We start from the raw sequence: 27769 nt of genomic DNA, 5'->3' as shown, positions 1-27769 counted from the left end.
AATTCTAATGGTTACTACCAGTACCACATGGAGTTAAACCAATGTACTCCTTTCCCTAGGCGAACTCCCACCAATGATCATGCTATGCACATTTCACTTAATATGCATTTTGAACAATCAATTCATGGTACATAAACTCATATACTCAAATACTCTACAAACTCAACACATTTCTCATTATAATTCTCCTCCCACAATAACAAACCAAAATCAAGTTTACAAATCAAAAAAGGTGGCATAATTGAGGTTTTTCTTTCCGAAGCCATTTTGTAAGTCAAACACATTGCCAATATGCATCATAAATTTAAATCATAAATCACATTTCACAAACGCAATTAACATTCAACTATAAAAATCAAATTTTTCCCAATTACCTCAAACCTTTGAAAGGTCAAAGTTTTACTCCTCACTATATCAACTTTCAAAGCTTTAACAAGTTTGAATGGTGTCAAAATGAACCACTCTACAATCATAGCATAAGATTACCATCATTATCCCATTTGGTGGATTTTACCACATAATCTCCATACACACTATTCTATCAACCCATGAATCATTACCCATTCATACCCAATGGGCTCTTTAGGTTTCATTAATGTACATTATCATTAATAACACCTCAAACTATCATTAATGAACACAAACCTCTCTCAACTACCACATTTATGTGGATTTTTGGATATTAAATGCTTTAGCCAACAAATTCTTAATAAAACCATCAATGTAGGGTTTTAGTATCACAAACCACTCCCATTATATCCATTTTAATCAATAGGATCAGACCCATAATCCTATAGATTGAAAATGAACACTCTAACTCAAACCCTACCATAAATCATTATAAATGAGGGAAAGAAAGGAGGAAGAAGGCTTAGATTACCTACCTTGGGTGTTTGAGAGCTTCAAAACATCAATAATGGGAGCCAATATGTGTGCCCTAGCAGAGCTCCAACGTTCTCTTCATTTTCTTCCTCTCCTCTCTTTTGTTTTCTCACACAGACGCAAACTGATTTATCGAAAATTTTGTCCATGTAGCGCATGCTACCCTCCACAGCAGCGCATGGCACAAAGAGACTGGTTACATTTAAGTCTACCTTTGTGTGCTGTGTCAGACTGGCCACGCATCGCGGCATGTGGCACAAAAAACAAATCTTCACTTTTTCTTTCTCTTTCCTTGCCCGGGTGGCCCGCCATCAATCTGGACCTACTTCTAGGGCTGAAATCGCCACAGTAATTACACCAATTAGACCGCTCTTGCCATACATCTTATTAACTCACTAATCAAAAAATTGGGTTAATAAATTGAGATTAAATTTTTCTGGATCTTACAACTATGCTCTCTAATTGCAGTTTTTTTTGTTTAATGTTTGTCTGAGTCTTTTTCTTTAAAGAAATAATTGCTGATTTGTTGAAAGAACATGTAAGATGCTATTTTTATTTTGGTAAAGCAAACTGATGACTTTTATCTTCTTTTTTGTTTTTAAATTCGTTATTTTAAAAGAAAGTATTTCCACTTTGAAAGATCGCGCTTTTTTCAACCTGGTATTCCACGAAAGAAACTATGTCAATTTAGAGCCTATTTGATTTCTGTGCTCATGTTTTAAAAAACTGTTTTATAATATAATTTTTAAAATTATTTTTAAAACAAAATAAAAAAATTCATTTGGACAGTCAATTAAAAACAATTTTGAAATTAAAAATAGACTGATAGTGATGATTATAGAAAGTTAATGATAGTAATTAATAATAAAAATTGATCAAGATGATTATAATTTTCAATAATTAAATATAATATATTTTAAAAATAAGAAAAATAAAATAAAAATAACTTAAATTTTTTTCTATTTTCTTGTTTTTAGAAACAAAAAATAAAAATAATTTTGAAAAATGACTAAATGAAAAACACTTATTCAAATAAATTTTTAAAATTTTCCATTTTTAAAAATAAAAAACAAAAAACTAACAAGCTTTTAGTTTTTTAGTAGGTTAAGAGTCAAAAGTATTCTTAAAGTGCACATAAAGGGTCAAAAATAATTCTAAACTCAACTATGAGTCATTTATATCTTTCAACTTCAAAAAATCGTTGCTTTGTTACCTTGATGTTAACTTACCATTATGTAAGTCCCACATATGAACTTTTTTAATGTTTTTTATTATAAAATATTGCTTGTGGGCCCCACATTATTATTTTAATAGGTTAAGGGTGAATTTTTTCCTCAAAATATACATAAAAGGTCACATATGAATTTTATCCCTCAACCGCTAAAATTTTTAAATTTATCACCCTAAACTTAACTCAATTTATAGCCGAATAGCAACCTACAAGTAAGCATACATGTTGCACTTCGAGCATGGCTCAAAGTGATCATAGTGCTGATCCCCTCATCTACAAAACCCTTCTTGTATATTCGAATGTAGCATCATTGTTTTGCAAGATTTGGCTTTTTTTTGGTTTGAAGATTGAATAAGTGGTTAGCCCATGTTTGAATGATGGCATTCCAAGATCCTTCATTCCCTCTCTCTTCCTATCAATTGAAGAGTTTCTATGCAAGGACTTAGCTTGTCAGATGATACACGACCTTGATTCAAACATCTGAAGGAGAAAGGGGGAGAGGGGAGAGGGAAGGAAAAATAATATTTAAAAAATGATTAGTAGGACCCACTTAAATATTTTATAGTAAAAATATTAAAAAAAATTAAAATAAACTCCATTAATAGAGAAAATAATCAAAGAAAATGGTAGGGTGATAAATTTAAAAATTTTAGCGGTTGAGAGATAAAATTAATCCCAAATTAAATTTATGATCATCTATAACCTTTCATATATATTTTAAAGATAAAATTAACCCTTAACTCTCTTCCCTCCAATCAAAATGGTTCTCGTATGGTAAAAAGAGATTCCATAATGCTATTAACTAATTAACTAATGATATAAACTTGTTCCAGTGTTTTCCACTACCAATACGATATATTTCTTTTTAAATATCAGAGCTCTAAATTGCATTACATGAAGACAAAAATATTGTGTGGAGGGACTATGTCGATTGAAAATAATATATATATATATATATATATATATTTGAGACCTAAGGGCTTGTTTAATTTTTGTTTTTTTTTAATTTTTAAAAGTAGAAATGAAAATCAATTTGATAAGTGATTTAAATTTAAATGTTTTTAAAATTATTATAATTTTTTAGAAGCTGTTTTTATTTTATTTTTTTATATATTATTGTCATAGGTCACCACTATTAATTACCAGCTATCACCAATATTGGCTGATTTTTAACTCTAAAATTGTTTTCAAATTAACATAATCAAACATACTTTTTTAGAAAAAAATTTAAAAAAAGTGACTCATAAAATATTTTTCAAGAATAAAAAATGGAAACAAAATCAATCAAGCCCTAAATTGCCTAGTTTTATGATTTGAAGACCAAATTCAAAAGAAAGCTAAGTGCATGATACTTCAAAAATTGAATGGTGGTACCTTGTATTAAAAAATGATCAGTGACAATTAATTCACAGATCAATTGATTATTTTACTTTTACTTTTATGATTAATTTGGCTAATTTCAAATTCTTGAGTCTTGAAAATGATTGTTTCACAATTGATTGAATTTGATTAGTAAGACTTTATAGAATCTTCAAGTTCAAAGCATCTATCAATTTATAGGCAAAACATGCAACACTCTTGAATGCAACTTACTTCTTGCATAAGTAGCATTTTGATGCATTTGAATTTTGTGCACATCATGATATCTTTTCTAATTTAGTTGGAAAAATCATAAATTCATCTTTTCTTCTCTTTTTGGAAAAATTAATCTACATGTCATTTTAGTTATCCTTGATTTTGAATTAGATCCCTATAATTTATTTTATTATAATCAAGCTTTTATAATTTGATCAATTAAAAATATTAACCATAATCCATGAATTATATTCAATGTAAAGTCATTATATTGCATTTTTCTTGAAAGAGAGAGAGACGAAACACATAGAATTAACATGCACTTAAAAACTGTAGAGGCAGGAAAAAACCTCCATTATCTAGCAAAATCTTGATTATTTTAATTAAATATTTAAGATATAATCTTCAGTCAAACCGATTGAAATTAGTTTGTTTTTTCTTATCTAAAATAGGAAAAATTATGCCCAAATATCACAATAAAATTAAATATCATATGGTTCATTAATGACTTCACATAGCAAAATTTAGTTGTGATTTTGCTAGGCTAAGTTATCAATGAAATTTATTGTATTTAATTGTATTAGGAGGACTTATATATTATTCTCAATTTAATTAAAATATCATATCACATATAATTTGACTTAGTGAAAATGAAATAAATTATCTAACAACTAATAATGTCAGAAAAAATTTATTCTTTATAATTTACACAAGTCTTCGCTGGACTTTTTTAAATGATGTCCATTAATTTGTTGTACCTTTCAATACAGTGTCATTCTACTTTGCATATGGGACAATGTTTTGAGATGGACAAGATTTCCTCTCAACAACATTGAACTAAGAACTCGCAAAAACCACATTAGATTTGTTCCTTATTTTGAGATCTTTAGTGTTGTTAATCATAGTATAAAAATTCGAGTCAAGTCTCTCAATTGAACTAATAAACCATTAAACTAATGTCTTAATTAGTTTAATAAAATATTTTGTTATGACTAGTATGATAACGATATAACTATTGTTTTGATTATTAAATTGATTCTTAAACTAGTGCATTGATTAATTTAGTGACAATTTAGTTTTTAATACCTTATTATTATTGACTGAGGTTTTAATAAGCTTCTAAATTGTAAGTTGGCATCCTCTTTTGCAAAATATGATGAAGTGTGTGATGCAAGGGTGTAGTGTGTGTCTTACGAAAAGTTGTTGCCAAGGAAATGATAGATTGAGATGAGCCTGAATAAAGAAACTGATCATAATGTCACTGTGATTCACAAAAGCAAGACCCTTTAATTGATTTGTGGATATTGGCTGTTAGTAATTACGAGAGAAAGTCATTTAGTGGACATCCTTGTCCCCTAATTGCTTTGATGTTCCAAATTTTCTTTTGGACCACCAACTTTATTTTTTTTTAAATTTTCTTTGATTTAAAAGAAAATTTTACTTCTAAATTATAAATCTAAAAATTTATAAAACTCTAAAATCATTTTTAATAAAATATTTTTCTTTAATTTAAAAAGAAATAGTGCAATGACACTTCTATTATTAATAAAAATTAATTTTAAGTATTAAGTAACGAAAAAATTATAGAAAAAATCAAGAAAATTATAAAAAAACAAAAAAATTATAAATAAGGATTCAAAAAATTATAAAATATAACAAAAAAAATTTCTTGATCATTTTTTCCTTTTTTATATTTTTTTATTAATTAATAGTCAAAATTAACATTTATTAATAATTAAAATAATATTGCATTATTTAAAATATTAAAGAAAACATTAGGTCAAAAATAAATTTAAAGTCCCAAAAAACTTATAATTTTTGGGTTATTTTGCCATTTAATCCATTTTCTTTTTCTCATTTTCTCGTTATATACAAACATGCTTTCTTTCTCTTTTTCATCATCTTCTTCCTTTGAGGTCGTCTCTCATAATAGAAGTTCTAGAGAGCGAGCTCACAGATAGATTCTTTGAGAAATGGGTAATCACAGGTTCAGATTTTCTGATATGATACCAAATGCTTGGTTTTACAAGCTCAAAGACATGAGCAGATCAAGAAAGAAGAAGAACAAGGCAGGTTCAGTGGCAACATCTCAGAGATTGCAGCCAAGGTGTTCGAATTATTTCCCCAGTGAAATTAGTAGAACTGGTAAGTTATACAATTCACCCATTTTCAGTACAAGAGCTTCTGAGCTTGCTTTCATTGATTCACCAAGAAGGTCTTCCAAGAGAAGAGCTCGGAGAAGAACAGTTTATTACAAGCCTTCTTCTCCCACACTTGCTTCTTCCCCTGTGTCTGCAACTTCTATCGATCATTCCACAAATAAAAATAATTGGGCTCACCCCAGTCAAGCTAAGTCTCCTGATTACTATATCTCCTCCGTTGAGATTTCTTCTGAGTCAGACCTCAATGGTGATCTTGTTTCATCTGAATCTGAATGTGATGATGATAGTTTTGCTGCTTCTGCTCCTCCTCATCCTGGCATGTTCAACGGACTACCCTCAAATTGCAGCTGTAGAGTAAGTTCTTCAACAAATGACATCATCATCGACATGAACAATGAAGATTCTGAGAAGCTAGATCGGTTTAAAACAATTTCAGAGTTGGATCTTCCTCCAATATTAACAAAGCCGTTAAAGTTTGAAGATGATGATGATGATGAGAAGGTCATTAAGGCCACTGAATTGAGAAGTTCATCCAAGTCAGACAAGCCTAAAGGTCATCACCAGTCACAATCTGTCAACAATGGCAAGAAAGAGAGCATTAGAACTCAAAGAGATCGAAGATCAAGCCATAGTAATGCTCGAAAGTCTTCTGTTAATTCATCTACAGGAATCAGACTCAGAGTGAATTCTCCAAAGCTAGCAAGCAGAAAGACCGTTCAAGCTGCTTCTGCAAGAAGGGGTGTGTCAAGCAACAATAAAGCCTCTTCATGGAAAAATGCAGGATTTCCTGAGGGTTTTGCAGTTGTGAAGTCGTCATTTGATCCACAGAGAGACTTCAGAGATTCAATGTTGGAGATGATTATGGAGAACAACATCAGGGCATCAAAGGATTTAGAAGATTTACTTGCATGCTATCTTTCACTGAACTCCAGTGAATACCACGAGCTCATTGTCAAAGCATTTGAACAAACCTGGCTTGACATGGCTCAACTCAAATTGTAAAGATCTTTCTTAGCCTAAGATTCTTAGACATACATACATATGTATGTATGTATAAATTATCTTTCATTTTTCAGTGTATAGTCTTGTAACTAAAGTGCCTGCCGCTTCTCTATGGTTCAGCTTAATTAGATTTTGGACTCATTCTTCTTTAGATGAATGGCCTGATAAGCAAAAGATCAATAACGAGAGCCCTTTTCTTATTAAGATTGTCACTTTTGATATTGTTTGGGTTCTTTCATTTGTACCAAAGTTCAATTAAATGTCCTTTTTCTGAATCTTCAGGGGGGAAATTAAAACAGTGTCATGCCAAAAGCTAAGGGCTGGTACTATTCAGAATTGAAGATCAATTGTCTGAGTTCTAAGTTGGAACCAAGCATGACAGATACTACAGAAGACTATTAACACATCTTGCGCAGTATAAAACTGTAGAAGTTGCAGTGGAAACAGGTATCTCCATTACTATTTCTGAGTTTTTCATCTTTAATGTCAATTGGTGACTTAAAATGTTCCCAATTCAAGTTGCTGTGTAATCCAACCACCTAGGTTTGGTTCCATAAGATGGTTGGCAATGCTCGAATTAGATACAAAGTATGTGTTTGGTTAAGAATTTGGAAAACTGAAATTTTCTTAAACTACATATTGTAAAATTTAGTTTTGGTAAAAGTCACTTACTGTAGTATGATTCATGTGTGTCTATATATATATATGTATATGTATATCATAGTTTTGCAATCTGAAACTTAATCAAAAGCAGTTTTAAGTAGTTTTTGAAGTAAGTTAGGTTTGGAGAACAAAAGCCATTTGGATTTAAGCTTATCTAAACAATGGAAAAAATGTCTAACAATCTTTCGAGGTTCCTGACTAAAGCTTGAGCTCTCTTGACCAAACAAAACAAGCACAAAGTCTTTGGCATCCCAAACATATCTAAAATATATATTTCTTTTTTTTTGGTACGATCAAAACCTTTAGCATTCAAAAGTTTAATTTAAGGACTAAAGTATAATTTTTTTCCTAAACTCTATGTCTAGGACTAGGAGCGTTTGTGATTTTAAACTTATTTTTCGTAAGATATTTCTCTTTAACTTTTAAAAATGATACAATTTCACTTTAATCATTAGTAAAAGTTAACTTTAACTTTGATCAAAAAATGATATAAAAATATATTAATAATTACAGAAAAGAACTAAAAATATTACAGAAAAGTACCCCAAAATTATAGAAAAAGAAATTAAAATTACAAATTATTTATTATTTACAAATTAAAATAACTTCTTATCCTCCTTCTAGAAAATTAGGAAAGGATAACATTGTGACTTATAAAAAAGGAAAATCAAGTTCTTATAAAAAAAAATATTTATAAGGAAAATGATATTAAAATCTCTTTGAATTATTTAAATGATATTTTGATCTCTCAAAATACTATAATTTTTTTGAAATCTTTGGAGACTTTTTTGTTATTAAGGAATTAATATAAAATACCAAATTTTCCTTGATTGAAATAAAAATCCCAAGCCTCAGAATAGATACTTGCAAACTTGTAAATTGCTGATGATTTTTTGCAATTTTAGAAAGAAAAATTGTGAATATTAAGACAAAACTTGTAAATAACAATTGATATTAGCAACACTTGAAGAATATCATAATTTTAAACAAAACTTGTAAACATTTGAAGAATATCAGAATTCTAAATGTAAACTTGTAAATTGCTGTTAAATTCTTATGAATTTAAAAAGAAAATTTGTGAATTTTAGAGCAAAACTTATAAATAGATATCGATATTTGTAACATTTAAATAATATTAGAATTTTAAATGTGAACTTGTGAATTGCTGTTGAATTCTTGTAATTTTAAAAAGAAAAATTGTGAATCTTAAAATAAAATTTGTAAATCAAGGGTGTGAAGTATTTGTTCTGAGGCTTGAAATTTTTATTTCAATTAAGGATAATTTAATTTTTTTACATTAATTCCTTAATAATAAAAATTTTTTTGGGAACTTTAAAAAAATTATGTTATTTTGAGAGATTAAAATGTTATTTTTATAATTTAAAGAAATTTTATTGTCACTTCTCCATATTTATATATGGCTAGGAACAAAGGAAGTAAATTGTAAATACTAATTTAGAAAGTACAAATTTAGATTACTTGATCCGAAAATCACTGGAACCCATTAACATTCATATTAGCAACTAATTTTTTAAGCAAAAGATTTTAGGTAAAAAGTTAACATTGACATTTGAATCAGATCCTAAATTGCCTTTCTTTTCCAGGTCAAAAAAAAAAAAAACATTTGCCTTTCTTTCTATAGTTATTAGTGGAGACAGCTGTTAAAAAAAAAAAAAAAAAAGAACGTGGAGACTGAAGGAGATCAGTCCAAAGAATCAGGGCTGCTTCCCATTTCCCTATCCGTTCAAATATGAAATAGTAAGAAGCTGTAATTATTTGCTTAATTAATTTAAAATAAGCAAATGAGTAATGATTGGGTTTTATGGTTACGGTGAATACAATTATTTGAGAAAACGTAAGCAGACGGGGACACATTGAAAGGACTGGACAACGATGCAATGATGTTTGTTTTTGTGGTTTACAAAGAATGAGAAGGATAAACGACAATTTTTAAAAATACTCTTCCATCCTAAATTATAACATATTCTTATAAAAAATTTAACATTTTAAAATATAAAATATATTAATAAAAATAAATTTTATTAATGATATTATTTAATATTATTCTGTACATATATTTTTATTAATATTTTTTTATAAATAAACTATTAAATAAAAAGTATTTTTAAAAATTCATATTTTTATTTTTTAAAAAATAAGATTGTCAAGTATATTTAATAAAATTTATTAATATATGTAATTTTTTTAAAGTGTTTTATAAATTGAGAAGGAAAAGGCATCAGGCATTTTAATTGAATTAAACCTCCTAATAAGTTAATTAATTCATCTTTAAGCTAATATCACTTTTTTATATTTACTCTTAACCTATTTAATATGGTGACTCACTTGAAAGTAAAATGTTGAATGATTTATTTATTAAGAATATTTTTTAAAAAAAACTTAAAAATTACATATTAAAAATTTAAAAATATCTTATATTTTTTAACATTTAACTTTTAAAATTGAATATCTTATTTATAAAAGTCAAGCTTAAGATAAGCAATAAATTTAGGTAACGGAAGCCTTTAAAAGTCCTCAAGAGTCATGCCAACCCTTATTAACACTTGTTATGTTGTTCATATTCCTCAAATTAATGTCGCGTGTAACTAAATATCAGGTTTTCTTATACAGTTAAACTGTGTCAATTATTGGGATTCCTCGTTGTGCTCATAGGTAATTAGCTTCTCTAATCAAACTTTTAGGTTGTTAAAAAGCACTCCCTTGACACTAATTTACCGAACTAATTTGACGGTGATAGAAAATGTTAAGTTTATGGAAGTGGTGATAATACTTTGCCAAACACAAACTGTATTTTTTTTATAATTTATAATTGATTTATAACTTTTTTTTATTTTTACATCTGAACTTCTACATATAATTAATAATTTACAACCCAAATTATATTACTTACTTTTTTAATTTTATTTATAAGATAGAAAGAGAAAAAAAAATTGGTACTCTTTACATAGGACACTTGTCAACTCTCAAAGCTTCTCTTTATATTTTTGTTCTTATTAAATATTTTAAATAAAAATATTGATAATAAAATTTAATAATATTTATTAAGGGTAAAGGTTAATTTATTAAATTTTAAGATAAAATTAATAATATATAAAGTTTTTTTGATTTCAATAAAATATATTAACAATGATTTATAAATACAATCACAAAAGTATAATTAAACCATGCATGTGCCTACTGTGCAAGTACACTTTCGATTATTTGTTTACTGTGCATAAAATTTTATGTGACATTATACTTTTGCCAGAAATCTCTCTATTGTAAATTGTGTACCAATGGGACAGTGCAGCACCGGCAACCCTCAATAATAATAATAATAATAATAATAGTGTAAGACATAAGATTTTTTTTTTTTTTTAAAGGATAGTGGATGTGAGACTTACAGTAAACAAAATGTGGGCGCTCTGAGACTGGCATTGAAATTATAAATTTAATTCATATAAAATGTAAAAGAGTAGGTGTTTAAAATTTTATAATAATAGGGACTAAATCAATAACAAAGATAAACATAAAGAAAAAATTTGATAAAAATTAAACTTAAAATAACAAATTAATAATTAAGACAAACTTAAAATTAAATTAATTTTTTATTACCACAAATTATAAAGTAAAATGAGTTTTGTGATAGATTTTATGATATCATTTTAACATAGTTTTTGTTTATAAATTTTGTAAATTATAGATTTAACTTTTAAATAACTTATTATACACTATGTGTATGAGCAATAAAGTTTGGAATAAAATATATTTTTATAAAAAATGTAAGATATTTTTAACCAAATCTCACCCCTAATAAAGTAATTACCTACTTTCAAACTAACCTCATCTTTTTGTATTTATCCCTATCAAATACCTTATAATAAATATGAAGTCACTATTAATAGTGGCACTTTTGAAAAAAGGTAATGATTACATCTCAAAAGACTAAAAATGTCTTATATTTTTTAACATCCAACTTCTCAAAAAATGCTTTATATTTTTTATTAGAGAAAGTATCATTTAAAATTTTTAATATACACAGGCTAATGAATTATAAAATAGAATAAATTGTTACCTAGATTTTAATTTGTATGCGGTGAAATATTCTCAAATAGAATAAGATGTTATTTATATTTTTAATATATATAAGAATAAGAAATTCAAAAATAAAGCATTTTCCATTTATGTGCATGGGTAGTACATGATTGTTGGAATTACTGATTCACCCAGGCGGAAATCAGGTTATTGTGTCAAATTAATGAGCAAATATTTGACATATTTCAGTTTAATGAAATTTGATTGAAATTGATAATTGATTGTACTACTTAGAAAAAGGATATATGTGTATATGTGTGTGTGTGTGGATTATTTTTATTAATATATAATAGTTAACAACTGCTATAAATTTAGGTGCTATGTGGTCTCAAAGAAACTATATAGCCATCATTTAACTGTAATATAATTTGGCTTTATATAATGATTATTTACAAAAAAAACCATTATAAATTTGTTCCAGTTTCAAGCCCAATGAACATTTTAATCAACTATTTAATGATTTTCTTAAAATAAAAATTAAATAGTTGCCCTATATTCAATGGTTATCATATAAAAATCTCTGTATAGTTAGACCTAATTCTAATCATTTTTCACAAGTTGCTCAGTGAACTATGTAGTAGTTATTTTGTAATAATCACTATCTATTTCTGTTTATATGGGGGGGTTATTTGTTATAGCCATTATATATATTGAACTATATAGTAGTTATTTCAAAATAACCGCTATATAGTTTAGTATTTTTTTAAAAAAAAAATAAATGGGTTGCATTTTGAGTAGCCCCTATCCAAAGTGAAAAGATGCCTTGCTAGCTGTATGAAGTGAGTTGCTATGAAGTTAGGAATTGAACATGGAATGATATTGTTAGAAGCTTTTGCAGAGTGCTTCTTCCTAGGCCTATATCGGACTACTTTTCATTTAGAGAAAAAAAATGCCTTGGTCCTAATAGGCAAAATAATGGTCAAAATAAAAGTTTAATCCTATCCTTCAGGCTTCCCCCTTGTCTGAGTCAACTATACCTTTAGGGGTGACAACTTCCTCTCCTCTAGTTCACTACCGAGTAAAGTTGAGAGTCACTATTTTGTTTCTTGAGACTTTGATTTCCAGCCCAAGTTTTGGTTCAGTTAGTTGTAGGGGTTTGGTGTGTTTTTTGTAATAGCATTAGTGCAATATCCATAATATCTCGTTAAGGATATGAGGATATGAACAGAATTGGGTGGATCATAGTATGAGTCTGTAGTAAGAGGACCAAGTTTGGGCTAAAGCTTTGATGTGGTAGCATAGATGATGTTTGAATGCGAAGACAATACAAAAATCTGATAAGCCAATACAGTCAAGCTATGTGAAATAAGAGTGAAGTGAACCAATGATGTTGGTCCACCAAATGCATTATTAGGAAGCAAAAGCGCCTACTAGCATATCCATAATTGGTGTGCTCGAGCATATTAACATCTAGTTCCTATTCCTCAATCAAGATAGATTCTCTAAAAGTCATTGGACAAGTAGCTAAATCGATAGAAATAGATCGTTAAATATAAGGCTTTCTTTTATCCCATCATAGATCAGTAGATGAGAGTACCTTGCCATATTTGAAAGTGATTATGAAATTAGATACAGCATTCCATCTAGGCCTGAGGCCTTCGCGTCTGCCTTGTGTAATATTTGATAGCAAGTTGTCAAATCTCCAATTACTTAATCACAATTGTCACTAAGATCAAGGTAATCATTAGACTAAATCAAGTAGATTATCAAGTTTGTAAATTTGTACAAATGGGATCCCAAGTTTTACATAATTCAAAATACTTAAATAACATGTGAGAAACTTCAAATCAGAGTAGAATAATGTTTCAGAAGCACAAGATAACTCATGAGAGTGAAAAGGCTTAAAATCAATTGAAAAACATCAAGACATGAAAAATAGGTGTGCGTGTCGCAGCATGTGCACATGAGCTATAGTTGTCCTTGTTTGTGCCATGGGCCACATCATAATGTATGCATTTTAGTTGATAACTCAAACATTTAATACAAAAAAATATGTTCATCTACTCAAGAGTAGCATTACAAATTGCAGTAACATAGCTACTCTTCCCACATTTCCTTTCCTAACCTCTTCTAACTCTTAACACTTGTAAATATAGTGTAACAGAATGAGACTAAAGTCCTAGTAACTTGAATAAACTCAAATGCCAATTAACACACAAAATGATACATAAGGGACAGAGTAGTATTTTTTTCACAATAATACATGTATAAGTTAAATGCAATGCATTAATAAAAATGAATGAGCATATTTCACTAGTATTCACCAAACCTCTAGATCACCTGATCGAATCTATAGGTTATGTATAGGACCTTTTTAGTTAGTCCAAGCTCACCATCAATAGAAAAAGTAGGGCAAGGACCTCTTTATCATCTTTGGACTATGGATTCCCCCTAACAAATCAACTAGAGTCAAATATTCCCCTTACCAATCACTCACAAAGTGATAGAGAGTAGTCCAACCATGCCTGTCGGCTATAGTTCACAAGGCATAGGCATCACATATGCTAGGACTATGGCCTACACAACTCCATAAGTTGAACTCCTAACTCTAGTTATGTAATGTCCACCTTGACATTACCAAAAATTCACTACACAATCACAACAAACAATTATAATTAGGAGTAAGGATTGCTCCAAAGCTCACATTATCCATATAAGGATTAAAACTAATAATCTTTTAAAAATAATTATGGAATAATTGAGATCCCATAAAAATCCTTTAAATTGATAGTTTGAGTTCAAGCTTAATGATTTATAAAAGTATTGGAAGCATGAAAAAGTTTTAGAAAGCAAATCACTTTAAAACAGAGCCAAAAATATTATTTTTGAGTGTTTTGGTCCATGCACCACGGCTCATGGTCCATGCACCACGGCATGTGACACAGAAAGCCAACTTTGCTTGTTGTACCGTGCACCGCGGCTTGCACGAAATGCGCCACGACGCACGTGTCCATGACAGCATTCATGATAGCTTTTCTGGACAAACTTTGAATGCGCATCATTTTCACATCCAATGTTCGATTGGAGTGATTCAAGCGCCCATGCGAAGCTTATTCAATAAGCTAACTAATGGTATAAGTTTCATTACGATCTGACACCGTATGAGAATTTTAAATACTCGGATGCAAAAGTTAGTTTTTAAAGAAATTTTCAACCATCCAAATACCTAAAACTCATAACTAATACCATTGACCCATTGTGAGGCTTGAACCAAGTCCAATGGACCAAAATACACTTAAGTGACCAATCAAACACACAAAAACATACCAAATACAAAATTTGGCCACTCAATGGCCATTTCACCCAATATGGCTAAAACACACAATCAACACTACATGCACTATTTGGCTTCTATTGCCACATAATATATTACAATTATATTGTCACCACATAGATAATACATTTCTTGCACTTGTATTAGTATTTTAGCCCATCACCACAAAAATTTCTACATATTCACATCATATACAATATTGGGCTAAAATACACAACAACATAGTATGAAACAAGTGCAACCAATCAAAATGATATGCATTCCTAGTTGGCAACATATAATATCATTCATATAACAAGTTTATGTACACCACTCAAACTAAAATCGGGCATTACTATTCGATATAACAAATCTATAAATCCTTGCCCGATTCCTTCCCTCGCTCAGTGTCAGCTGTAGAACCTGTAAAATGGTAACCACGGGGTGAGATAAAAATCTCAGTAATTAAGATAATCTATATTATTGATTAACAAGCTAAGTTATAAATAAGCATTAAAATAAGTAACACAATCACATCATATAAGATCACCATAAATTGCATGCATGATCCTTAACCATCCGGTCCTTCAATACTTCCGACCGAACCAGTAGGCTATTTCACAAAACCAAACCACATGTATGGTCCCCAAGCTCACTATCCATGGTAGGACTACCCGGCCAAGGTGTCCTAAACCACTTCTGGACTACTGTTTCCCCCTATTACAAGTAATTGGGGTGTCGTTACTCCAACACCGCATCCTACAGATGCTAAGGAACAAAGTCTCCAACTCCGCACCCTTTTGGGTACTAAGGAGAGTAAGTCTCCAACACCGCATCCATTTTCAGGCACTAAGGAGAGTAAATGTTGCACCTGGCATCTCGAGGTGCCAGCAATGCCATATGGACTTAATTTTCACTATCTCCACTAAGGTGACCTCCCACAACTTAATCTTTACTATCTCCACTAAGGTGACCTCCCACCCTATAATATGCCACATTTCACTACATATCTTCACTTGACCATGCATAAACAACTTTCTAAACAAATATAATAAAATCTTATTATTTACTTCAAAAATATAGAATTTCACAAAGCAATACTCCACTCATTTTCTAAAATAGTTAACCTTTAAAGAATTTATACATATATACTCAACAATTCATAGAAAAGTAACTTGAGAATAACTTATACAAGGTAATAAACAATGCAAATTATCTAGTTACCTCAACCCTTTTGTTACTAAAAGGGTTACCCGTGGTACTAAATTTCTTCTTGTGTCAAGGTAAGTCTTCCCGTACCACAATCTACAACAACAAGTACTATATGTTAATTTTCAATTAACACAAGCACTATTAACTACCAATAACCTCCCAATTCTCCCACTTCTCACTCATATTCTCAACAAAGAGGCTTGTTAAGATTAGAATTTGTTCACACCATCCCTTTAAGTCTCTTTCTAACTCTATCAAAATATAAAACTTAATATCTCAACTTATCACACTTCAACACCCTATGATCAAGTTAAGGCTTGATCTAAAATTCACCAAACAAGAAAGTAGCTTCTTATTACCATATATCCAAGATCAATAAACCTAAATTAAACCTTTAGAGACAATAGAAACCTTCAAAACATTGACTCATAGCTTAATCCAATCAGACCAAATTCTCATTCTTCCAAATCCCATGGAAAATGAGATGAAAAGGTAGAAGAGAAGGGTAGAAAACTTACCCAAGAGTTTGAAGACTCAAATTATCTTCAAAATCCTTCTAAATTGATGCCTTAGCAGTGCCTAAAGTTGCCCCCTTCGTGCTCTAGGTTTTCTACCCTAAAATCTATCAATTTATGATCATTTCTGAAATTTTAAGTTGCCTGCTGTGCCGTGCACCGTAACGCACACCACACAAGCCACAGCTTATGATGCAGCGAGCAACAAGTTGATTTTTGATCCTCCTGATGCTACCCGACTTGATTCAACTTTCATTCTATCTTAATTTAGAGCCAAATATGACCCAAAAATTCAATTAGCAACCCAAAAACATAATTAAATAAATTAATCATATTTTTAACTAATTTATCCCTTAATTAATCAATTTTTCCAGGTTTGAGATTTTAAGATGTTACAAGTTACATATGAATTCTCATGCCCTCTTGAGGCCTATGAATAGATCTTAACCAACATTATAGACCAAGACTTCCTAGTCTTACATAAAGCAAGGCTATAAGTCTTTACCTTAGACTAGGGTATTAGTTTTTCATGCACACACATATGCACACAACACATGCAATTAAGCATCAATGTCACACTTTTCTCACATACATCACAAGTAGCATTGTCAAACACTTTTCACATGCATTACTTAACACAATAGAACTACTCTATCCATTTTAAAAATATTAATATTGTATAATTGGCTTGTACTTAATTTTACAAGCTACTAGGTAAAAGAGTTTATCTAATTACCTCGCACCCTTTCTATTAAGGATTACCATTTCTAGCAAAGCACTCTCTGAGCTATAAATTTCCACGAATAGCTCCTAGTTACACAATCTACACCAACAAGTGCTCAATTCCCAATCTAATGCAAAACACCCAACTTAGCTAAGTCACATTACTTAGTGCTTATATAGTCTCAACAACATTCATTGGACTTATTCTAGTCCATTTATCCTAATCACACATTCTTAGGCCATTAATGGGGACAAACTACCTCTTAACTCTCAATATCAGCACTTTCCACCCTTTAAAACCTCTTAATTTATGTCTAGTTGAGCCTATAACTCTATGGCTCAACTATTAAACCTCAAATTAGTTGTAAAAGTTCCACACCTAAAATCCCCCTTTTCAACCATTTAGTCAAAATTTAACCCCTTAAGGCACCCCGATTCAATTTCTCTATGTCTAAATCCTAAAGAAATTAGTGTATAATTGAAGTACAGAGTGGTATGAAACTTACCCAATATGCGACATGTCAGAAATATCTCTTAGTATCTAAAAATAGCATGCCTTAGTAGAGACACCCTTCCTCCTTGTCCCTCATGCATCTTTTTCCTTTCTCCTCTCTACCTCATAAACTAATCCACATCTTCTTTATCTAAATTTTATGCCATGTGCCACGATGCATGTAGTACATGCCACAGCATGTAGCACAATAAGCAGTCTCATTGCTGCTTGCACATTTTACTCCAGACCACCATTTCACCACATGATCCTAATCATTTAGCAACGTAACTAATATTTAGATAGTATCCTATGAAGCTATCTATCCTTCACATGTGTTGGAATACAAAGAGATGTAATTACAGTCAGATCTATCCTTTATGGTTGAGTTAGTGAGGATTGCCAATGTTGAAGAAAAGAAACTCAAACACAAGACTATTCATTTAGTGAAGCTTATTTGAAAATGTTTGACTTTTAAGGATGCTACTTGGTAAACTGAGGGTTCAATTTAAAGGTACTACCCCTAAGTTTTTCATAAGGTATGTTAAATTTTGGAGGACAAAATTCTTAAGGTTGGATGAATGTCATGCCAAATTATTTTGAGCTCAATTATTTGGAAGATTAAGGGTTAATTTTCTCTAATCTAGAGGAAATAGGATAGTTTTTTTTATGAAGGTTAGAACTACTATCCATGATCAACCATTGATAAGGATTCCTCAGGGGTTGACCACTTGTAAACTCTAGCAAAAATGGGAAGTAGAGCCCTTGTTCACCATCAATCCTGGATGAGATTAACACTGGAGTCATCTGTTGTTGTACGCTAGCCTTGTGTTGACTAATAAAAATGTGAAGGATATCTACGAGTGGATGTGACTACTAAAGGCATGATTGATCACAGATGAAGTACATCATCAACATTTTAAATATTGAAAATCAAATTAGATGAAAAGAATTTTGGTTTGGGGTTAGGAAGCAGCTAGAAAGGTTCATTTTTTAAGGAGAATAGGTAAAGACCTAAGGTTCTTAGGACCTCCATTGTTTGTTTAAGTGAGTAGTGATTATTTTATCCCCTTTCTCCTTTCTTTTGATGTTAGAAATGGTTGGTTATCATGAGTAGTGATTATTTTATCCCCTTTCTCCTTTCTTTTGATGTTAGAAATGGTTGGTTATCATTGTGTGGTTGAATGAAAGCCTTGGGTTCAAATTCCTTAGCAATTAACAAAGTAGTCTAACTCCTAAAGGTAAGTTTTTGCCTTCCTTAGCTCCATTTGAGATTTTAATGGGTAAAATTTTTGGACTCAAGGGTTTTGGATGAAACCTTATGCATTTAAGAAGGGGATTTCAAAATTCTAGGTCCATTTACAAATCATAATCTAATGATGGTTCTTGGAACTTGAATCTATGGTTGGCATGGATGATATGTGGAATTTTGGATCTTTCAATATTCAAATCAAAATTTTTAGGGACTTTTGATTTGAATGATCTGACTATAATTTGGCCTAGTTTTTATTTTGGATAGTAAGTCTGAATGATAAATAATTCATGTCTAAAATTTTAGAATTGGACTTCATTTGGTTTCTCATTTTGAACTTTAGATTGTGTCAATTTTTGAGAAATGGGCCTAATACTAAAAATTGATGATTTGATTACAAGAAGGTTAAATGATGACATTTTGGAATTGTAAGGTGATGAGGTTATGTATTTATGGGTGTTGGAATAAGTTTGGAGCTATTGAATACAAGCACTGGTGCAAAAAAAAATTTGTAATTTGATTTCTTATATAAATTGATATGAATTATAAAATGAAAGGTTTTAGTAATCTGTTCTTTAAAACAATTTAGTAAGCTTCCAGCTTCCCCATCTTTCATACTTCTTCATCGCTTAGCCTTCAAAATTATTTTTTTCATATTGTAATGTCCATCTGACATTACCAATTTATCACACTTCATCTATATTATCACAATTAGAGGTTACACAACCCTCTCTAAACAATCAAAATGACAAATAACTATAATATTAAAAATAGTATCTTTAAACCATTTGGGATCTCAAAACCTTTCAAAAACCATTGAAAATCATTTAAATTCATATTTTAATACTTAGTAGAAGCTTATAAATTGCATATTAGTCCCTTAGTGTGAAAAACAAAGAAAATCAATCAATTCCAAAAAAGGGACCTACACTGCAATTTGTACCACATGCATTGCGACATGTGGTACAGAGCCAAAAATCCATGTTCTGTATCATGCTCCGTGACATGATCATGAGTTGGGACTAAGTTTGAGTTAGTTCAAGCGGTTTCAAGATTATTGGCACTAAGCTTATGAGTTGGTACACCCTCGTGGTTGTTTTGAAAAGAGAATGGACCAATTTGTGTTCAAGTGTTTAACTTTTAAATGGTGAAGTGTGTGAGTGTGAGACCAATGCCTATAGTTAGGTGGCTAAAAAAGCAATGTATGGATACTTGAATTGCTCAAATTAGATATCGAATGGCAAAATGAATCACTCTAAAAGTTGACTAGATGAGCTGTTATGACAACAGTAGTGTGTAGTGGCACATGGCACAGAGAGAGACCAAGTCCCTCTGTGCCATCTACTGTGGTGGGTGACTTATGAGTCGTGGTGGACAAGACATTTTTTGGATTTTTCTTGAATGTCCCATTATTGCTTTTAACGATTGTGTTTGCTTAGATGCTTTCGCTACATTGTTTATTTTATTTTAAATTATAGTTTGAGCTTAAACATCTTTTTAAAAAGGGTTTCTTGGGATTTCAATCTTTTAAAACTATTTTTCTAAACCTTTAGGTTATGATAATCTTATATAAAGAATTTAATCAATCTTGATTATCATAACACTGTTATTGGAGTGTTATTTTGATAATGTCAAGGCGGACATTACACACAACTTTTCACAAAATTGATATTCTATCATTTTATAAAATATGGCATTTATTGTTTATATAAAGTACTTGTAAATAATTTTAGAAGATAATAAATAAATGAGTTAATCAAATTACCTTTTACCTTTTTTTCCAAAGGTGTTTAAAAGGTTTTTCAAAAGTTTCCACTGAGCAATAGAATATCCTTTTAAAAGGTTTTTCAAAGGTTTTGAGTTCCCAAATCATTTAAGTATATTTATTTCAATATTTTTGATAATTATGATTTTGATAACCTTAGAAGTTTGAAAGACCTCTAATTGTGTTTTTGGGAATTACATGAGATAATTTAGTAATGTCAAGTTGACATTATAATTGCTATGTGATATTAATGGCATATGACATAAAAAAATATTTTTATTATTTTTTAACACAACTTAAAGAAGGGTAAAATTGTAATTTTTATTTGTAATTCACATGATAATACTATCATTTTTTTAGTTGAATGATATTGTTCTCATTGTTCACGAGTAATACAATTTTAAAAAAAAATTATAATTTTATTATTTTTTATTTAATATCTCAAAATTTTTATAATGTGCCAACTTAGAGGGTTAAAAATATATAACCTTTATGTCTTATTAAAAAAAATTAAAAAGTTAGGTGGGCCGTAACTTTTACTGGTCTCTCCCTACCTCCACCCCTATATGATCTGTTAGCCTAAAACAATCATCATTGACAAAATAAGAAACCTCTTAACTCCTTGACTAAGTGTAAGTTAATTGTAAGCGCTCCGTTACATATAAAAAAAGATTAAAAATAAAAGATATCATCATATCACAGAGCTTTTAAAGCGCTCCGAAAGCCTAGGCCCTGAGAAAAATGTGAGACTTGATAAGCTTGGTTGAAAAGGGTTAGTTTCAAATTTTTTATATATTTATGGGAAATTCCCCCACCCCAAAATCAAACGATTCACGCGGCACGATCCCTCCCTTCCATTTCAGCTTCTCCCTTCTCCCTTCAAAAACCCTCTCAAACTCCATTGCTGGCGAACGTTGAAGTTGACGACGATGACTGCCAAGCCGCCAATGAAGATAAAAAAGCTACCTACACCGATTCCAACCTCCAGATATGCCATTTGCTCATCATCTGTTACAGCCTAGATGCATGTGTTGCTTTAACTTTGTTTTTACTCCTATTGATAAGATTTTCTCAAGGATGTTGTTTTCGGAGACAACTAATGGGATGATGCAAATTCATTGAGTTTCTGAATCTATTTATAAGGATATTTCAATTTCTCACTGCCCAGATGACTATTTACTATGTTTGTACTAATAGACTAGCTTGCCAAAAGAAACTATATCATAACTGTACCTTATCCTTTTGTGATGTTTTAATTTATCAAAGGTTATAGCTGCAACAGTAGCAAGTGACCTGGAGAAATATTCTGAAGCATTTCTTGGGAAGCCAAATGCGGACTATTGTGCCTGGATCATTGACTCTGAGAACTGGGGAGGTTAGTTCAGCTAGCGCTTCCTACTCACGATTTCTTAATTCTAAATTATTGATGTTCTGCATTCGATGTTTTGTATTCATTTTCTTGGCTTAATTTATTAATGCTTGTTTCTGAAGGTGAGCCAAGAGAAATTGTCATTGATGGAGATATATGTTCTAAAAGCTAGTGAAGAAAAACTAGTGATAATTAGGCTATTATTTTCTTCTGGAGAGAAGAAGATTAATAAAGCATTAGTAAAGTTTGTAGTTTCTGCTAGGCATTTTAGAAATTTCACCGAGAATTGCTTCGAAAAAGCTTTATTGGAAAATGTAGAGTAACATTCATTGTAATTTAAGAAATAATATTTGAAAATCAATGAAGATCAGATTTCATAACACTATAGGTTTGGATAATCTATTAAAGGTTCTGTAAACTTCAAATGCTGCATTTTTGGCCGTGGAGTTATGATGAAAATATTGTGCGTCCATATTTTGCAAGTGAAGAGATTAACAAAACTTCCTGTCTAAAGTTTTAATTTGCCGAAGGTTATATCCTAGTGATGTTTTAATTTGTCGAAGGCAAGATTATGGAATTTTATGCTTCCTTTGGAGCCTGACAAGGAGTGCACAATGAATTCATAATAATAGATAACCCAAAGTGGTTAGAACTGCCTTAAGAAAAGAATTATAAACAGTTATCATAAGCTACTAACGTCAAATGAAAAGAAACTCTATAACTATGACCATTGAGTTCATTAAGAAAACACAATGAGAATGTACTATGATTAGTGTTAAAAATACTCTGTTTCTGTTCAATACTTGGTGCTAAAATCCTAACTCAAAAATTGAATGCAGTGTTATTCACTGATTTGTTGACTTTATTTGGCCTGTATAATCATTAATAAACTTATCTATTTACCATGTTTCATTTCTTGGTGATATAATTATGTGCCAATCTCTTGCAGTATCAACACATTCTCTCACATGGTTGAAGTAAAAGAAATCTTTACTGTTTGCGATCCTTCATACAGAGATTTTTTGAAGGTTTTTCTTTCTTTTAATAATCTATAAATCCTCCCTCTCTCCACCGCTTCCTCCCCCTCTTTTTTGTAGGCATGTTCTTTAGTTTCCTTTGTAAATAATTTTATTTGTGCCTCTTGATCGTCACTGTATATCTTTTTTACTCAGATGCCAAAAGAGACAACCTAGCTGAACTTAAATTTGCTCTTCCTAGGAAGGAAAGACAGAATTCAGTTTACATCATCAGAAAGATTTTGTCGGCTGATTAAGGCATCAACTCACGTCTTATGAAATGTATTTTTAATAATTACAAACCAAGTTTGATTCTTTAGTTTGCAAAGTTTTGATTCGGTAATTAAATAAACTCTAATTGATTTATGTCTGATGGCAATATTGGTAGGACGACGTTCTATTTGTCATTCACTCAGATTTCAACTAAGCTTTGAGTTTTCATGGTTGAGTTCATAATTCTAGGCTGTTCAAATCCGTGAGATTCATGTAAAATAGCAATTTGGAATTATCAACTTCTGGCCTTATTTGATTTTTAATTGCATAAACAAAAATTGGAAAGCTTCAGGTGGTAATTTACTTAAATCATATTTTTTTTACAAGTATATCCATTTTAATCCAAAAATCCCATAAAAATTTATTAAATGCTCTTTCATTATAGAGGCTGTTGATCCAAATCTAAGCTGGTATGCATTCATGATTCTGCAAGACCTTTAGCATTGGCAGGAGATGTGAAAAAGGTAGGAGTTATATACATTTCCCTTGGACAAAATTACTTAGTAACTCCGTTTGCTTTAGGTGAGAATATTGTTATATTTTTCTTTGTTATATTAGATGGTCCTGTATATTAAAAAAAGATGTTTTGTGATAAGATAAGTGCTTGTAATTACTTTAATAGTTTAGGACAAACTTTCTTGAATCAATGATTTAGGTATTACATGACATAAGAAATTGAAGTATCAAAGAAAAAAAGAATTTAAATATTACATGTTGTACATTCGTAGTTCAAACAAGCGGAAGAAACAGCAAATAAGTTTGATTTGAATTTAGACGGGTCCTATAGTAATTTGTTGAAATAGAATTTAAAATATTATATGTTGTATATTACATGATATCTCTTATTTTTTTGCAAGTTCACATAATTGTTGGAGGCACTTCTTTTCATCGTTGTAAATACTTTTTTTTCCTTATGATGTATTGTTTAGATGATTAGATTAGATTAAAATCTTTTCATTAATTTTGTGGTTAGAGAAGTTGATTTAGATTGTGGTTTTGACATTCACAAGAACTTTTTATTTCTTTGAATTTTCAATAGAATTATATTTTTCATCTTATTGGCGTTCAACTTTAACATGTTAGGTAACATTGTAAAGTAAAATAGGTATCGTTTATTAAAAAAATAAATGAGGCAATGAGAGCACTTTTATTTAGAAGCACTCTTGTAGACATACTTATGAGAGTGCTACTTATGGGAGCACTTTAGAAGTGCTCTTATAGGCCAAAAATAAGCACTATAAAAAACAATTTTTGTAGTATATGGCCCTTGCATCTTACTAAAAAAAATTAAAAATTAAATGGGCCATGACCCTTGCTACTTTCTCCCCATCATTGATTCATTGATTGAGTGTGAGGTAATGATTAGTGGTTGACGGTTCCAACCTTCTTAATGTAACTAAAATAATACTGGGAGCTACTTGGATTTGTTGATGTTGTGAGTAGTTTCTTATGCTCATAAAAAGATTAGGTTGATTTAATAAACAAGTCAACTTATGCTAAAAGGTTGTTTTAATTTGAATCTGTGGAGTACAAATTATACTTAAGAGTTTTTGCTTTATTATAAAGAAAAATTACTATCAATTCAATTACATAAACTGAGAGATTCGAATAGGTAGAGACAAATTAAGTTTAAGAGAAAGTGCTACTCATATTTTAAAGAAGACATTGTGTACAACTTTCTTTGTCTCTCTCTATTTTTTTTTTTTTAAATCTTCAAAGATCCATTCCAACCAGTACAAGATGCCCTCCTTCCATCACACGAGGGTCAAGATTGATGTTAATGACTATTTGCAAGAGCCTATGGGTTCATATATAATCAATAATACCATTCATTTTACAAACATATAAGCTTGGAGCTGTGAACACAATCCAACACCCACGCTTACAATTCATATTCATCTAAACTAGTTGCAAATTTCCCACTTAACAATTACCAAATACACTTTAAAGTTCTCAAGCTCTCAATACTTCAGAATTTGAAACCACAAGGTTTTACAATCCAGACATAAATCTCTAACTAATAACATGATTCTACATTCTTATAATAATGCTTTCCCCTTCTTCCATCTGCTCTTTCCTTCACTGCTCTCCATCAAATGACTTATTCTGTATGTGATAACATCATAAAGCAGTTCAGCACGCACAATCATGTCAGGAATTTAATTGCAGCATGAGCAAAACCTTTCTAAATGTAAAGATATTACATATTGTTCTGTTTTTTCTTTTGGCTAAATTAAATATCCTTATGATCAGAAGCATCAAAATAAAGTACTGTTCAAAAATGTTAATAATAGAAGTTTTAATTATTTCAAATATTATATTTTTGTAACTGCCGTCGACAAAAAGTTTGTCTTTCTATTTTTTTTTTGGAAAGTAAATAAGAATATTAAGTTCTGAAGTAATAAGTTTTGGATACCGACATCCTGGTATGACGTAATTACAACTAACAAGTAACTCTATGAACGTTATCTCAATCATTTGATCACAAGCTCAAGAATGAATCTACAAGTAGTAATACTAGAAAACACAGATTAGTGAATATTTTATTAATGATGACGTGTTGGTACTTCATTCAAATATTGTACGTTCACATATATATTTTAAGATTATGTTACTGTTTTGATCATTTGATGATTCCAAAAATTCGTTAAGTTTCTTAGATTCCACCAATATTATTTTTTTAATTATTAAAACAGAAATATTTGATTAACATTCTTTGCACAAATAGAGGGTTTGTAACATGGATGGTGTAATAAATTAGCTCTCTGGGGCCGGTTTGCTTGTATTCCCTTTTTCTTTTTAAATTTTTTTGCAATACAATTTTTAAAATTACTTTTCAAGACAAAACAGGAAAAGAAATCTATTTGATTGTGTTAATTTAAAAACAATTTAGAATTAAAAAATTAGATAGTCGTAGGAGGTTAATGGTGGTGGCTTATAATAATTATCAATCAAGATGAGTCTAGTTTTCAATAACCAAATGTAGTGCATTTTGAAAATAAAAAAAATAAAATAAAAACAGCTTTAACATGAGTATATTTTTCTTTTTTTTTAAAAAAAATGAGAATAGTTTTTAAAAAAATTAAAATCAAAATATTTATCCAAATGGTTTTTAAAGAAAATCTGTTTCATAAAAAAGCATAACCAACAGAGTAAATTTTGTAACATTTGATCCATTTGTAATTTTTTAATACATTATGTATTTACGTACGTATGTAGTAATAGACTAACAGTGATTAAATAATTAAGAAAGGAATAAGGAAATTGTTGGAGCATGATAAATATATACCTGTACTTTCGATGGAAGTGGCTTCCTCAAAGGAAAAGTCAAATTCTGGGCATTCATTTATTTGGACATCTTCGACATAGGGAGCATTTAAATTGAATCCTTTGCAGAAGTGAGTGAGACTTGGCAATTTTGAAAGTATCAAGTGTCCTAGTTTTGGAAACACAATGTGTTGTGTAGTGACAGTGGCGGCTTCATCAGTTTTATGGGAAAAGAGCTCCTCCATTTGTGCGGCTTCTGATACCTCTATGCGATATAGTTTTGGAAGAAGCATTCCAAGAGTAGCTGTCCTGAAAAGGAATTTCAACTTGTTGCACCTCTCCACTATTATGTGCCTCAATTTTGGAAATGTCAACTTCATATTAGAGTTGAATACATGCTGAGCTTCTTCCAACTCGTGCATGATTTCCTCTACTTCCTCGCATTCACTAATTGCCAAATATATCAGTTGTTGAAGGCTTCCCCAAACAGAGGAGGAGAAGATGCATTTCAGTTTTCCACATCCATGTACTATTAAAAATCTAAGATATTGGAAGCTCAAATTTTGGGAGGGAGTATTGAAAGCGCTGCATATGAAACTCAGCTCACTTAGCTTTTGTAATTCTAATTCCTTTAAATCTAAGCGGTTTGGGAACAAATAAGGGAGTTGATCAAGCACTTGACTGCCGTTGTCCCCACGAGTCTCTGCTTCCTCCTATAGAAAGCACAAATGAAGCACATTAATGAACTAACAAAAGAAAGGGGAGCCTAAACACATTTAACAAATAAATGATTAATTTTGACAATCTATATTCATTGTTCAGGTGTTTAATACTGGGTAGAACTTGCTACAATAAGTGTTCAAGCACCATTCATTTTTATTTTTATTTTTGTCGTCCATACATGCATGAAGAATGCAACTTACCCTTGTCTTTATTGTAGTGAATATGCTCCCAATTGCCCCCATGATTGAGAAAAATTTTGGGCATTCTTCCACACTAATTTGTCCAAGGTTCATAGCGTATA

General features: G+C 30.4%; 1 protein-coding gene across 2 annotated transcripts; it reads left to right on the top strand.

Annotated features, from left to right (window-relative positions):
* Positions 1-5603: 5603 nt before the first annotated feature.
* On the top strand, positions 5604-23679 carry LOC129302013 (transcription repressor OFP2). 2 transcript variants are annotated; one of them, XM_054940676.1, is made up of 5 exons: positions 5604-6848; positions 7135-7299; positions 22087-22195; positions 23139-23217; positions 23362-23679. In XM_054940676.1, exons 1-2 carry the CDS (start codon positions 5662-5664, stop codon positions 7190-7192), a joined length of 1245 nt encoding a protein of 414 aa, XP_054796651.1. In that variant the 5' UTR covers positions 5604-5661; the 3' UTR covers positions 7193-7299; positions 22087-22195; positions 23139-23217; positions 23362-23679. The 2 variants fall into 2 exon arrangements, 1 of the variants encoding a protein (XP_054796651.1); XR_008591140.1 differs by lacking the exons at positions 5604-6848; positions 7135-7299 and adding an exon at positions 21611-21848.
* Positions 23680-27769: the final 4090 nt, after the last annotated feature.

Source organism: Prosopis cineraria, unplaced genomic scaffold (genome assembly GCF_029017545.1).
Source record: "Prosopis cineraria cultivar Desert tree isolate PC_DT_omini unplaced genomic scaffold, ASM2901754v1 PC2, whole genome shotgun sequence".
Classification (NCBI taxonomy): domain Eukaryota; kingdom Viridiplantae; phylum Streptophyta; class Magnoliopsida; order Fabales; family Fabaceae; genus Prosopis; species Prosopis cineraria.
Note: the sequence above shows the minus strand (reverse complement) of the source record. Positions and strands in the feature narration are given on the sequence as shown.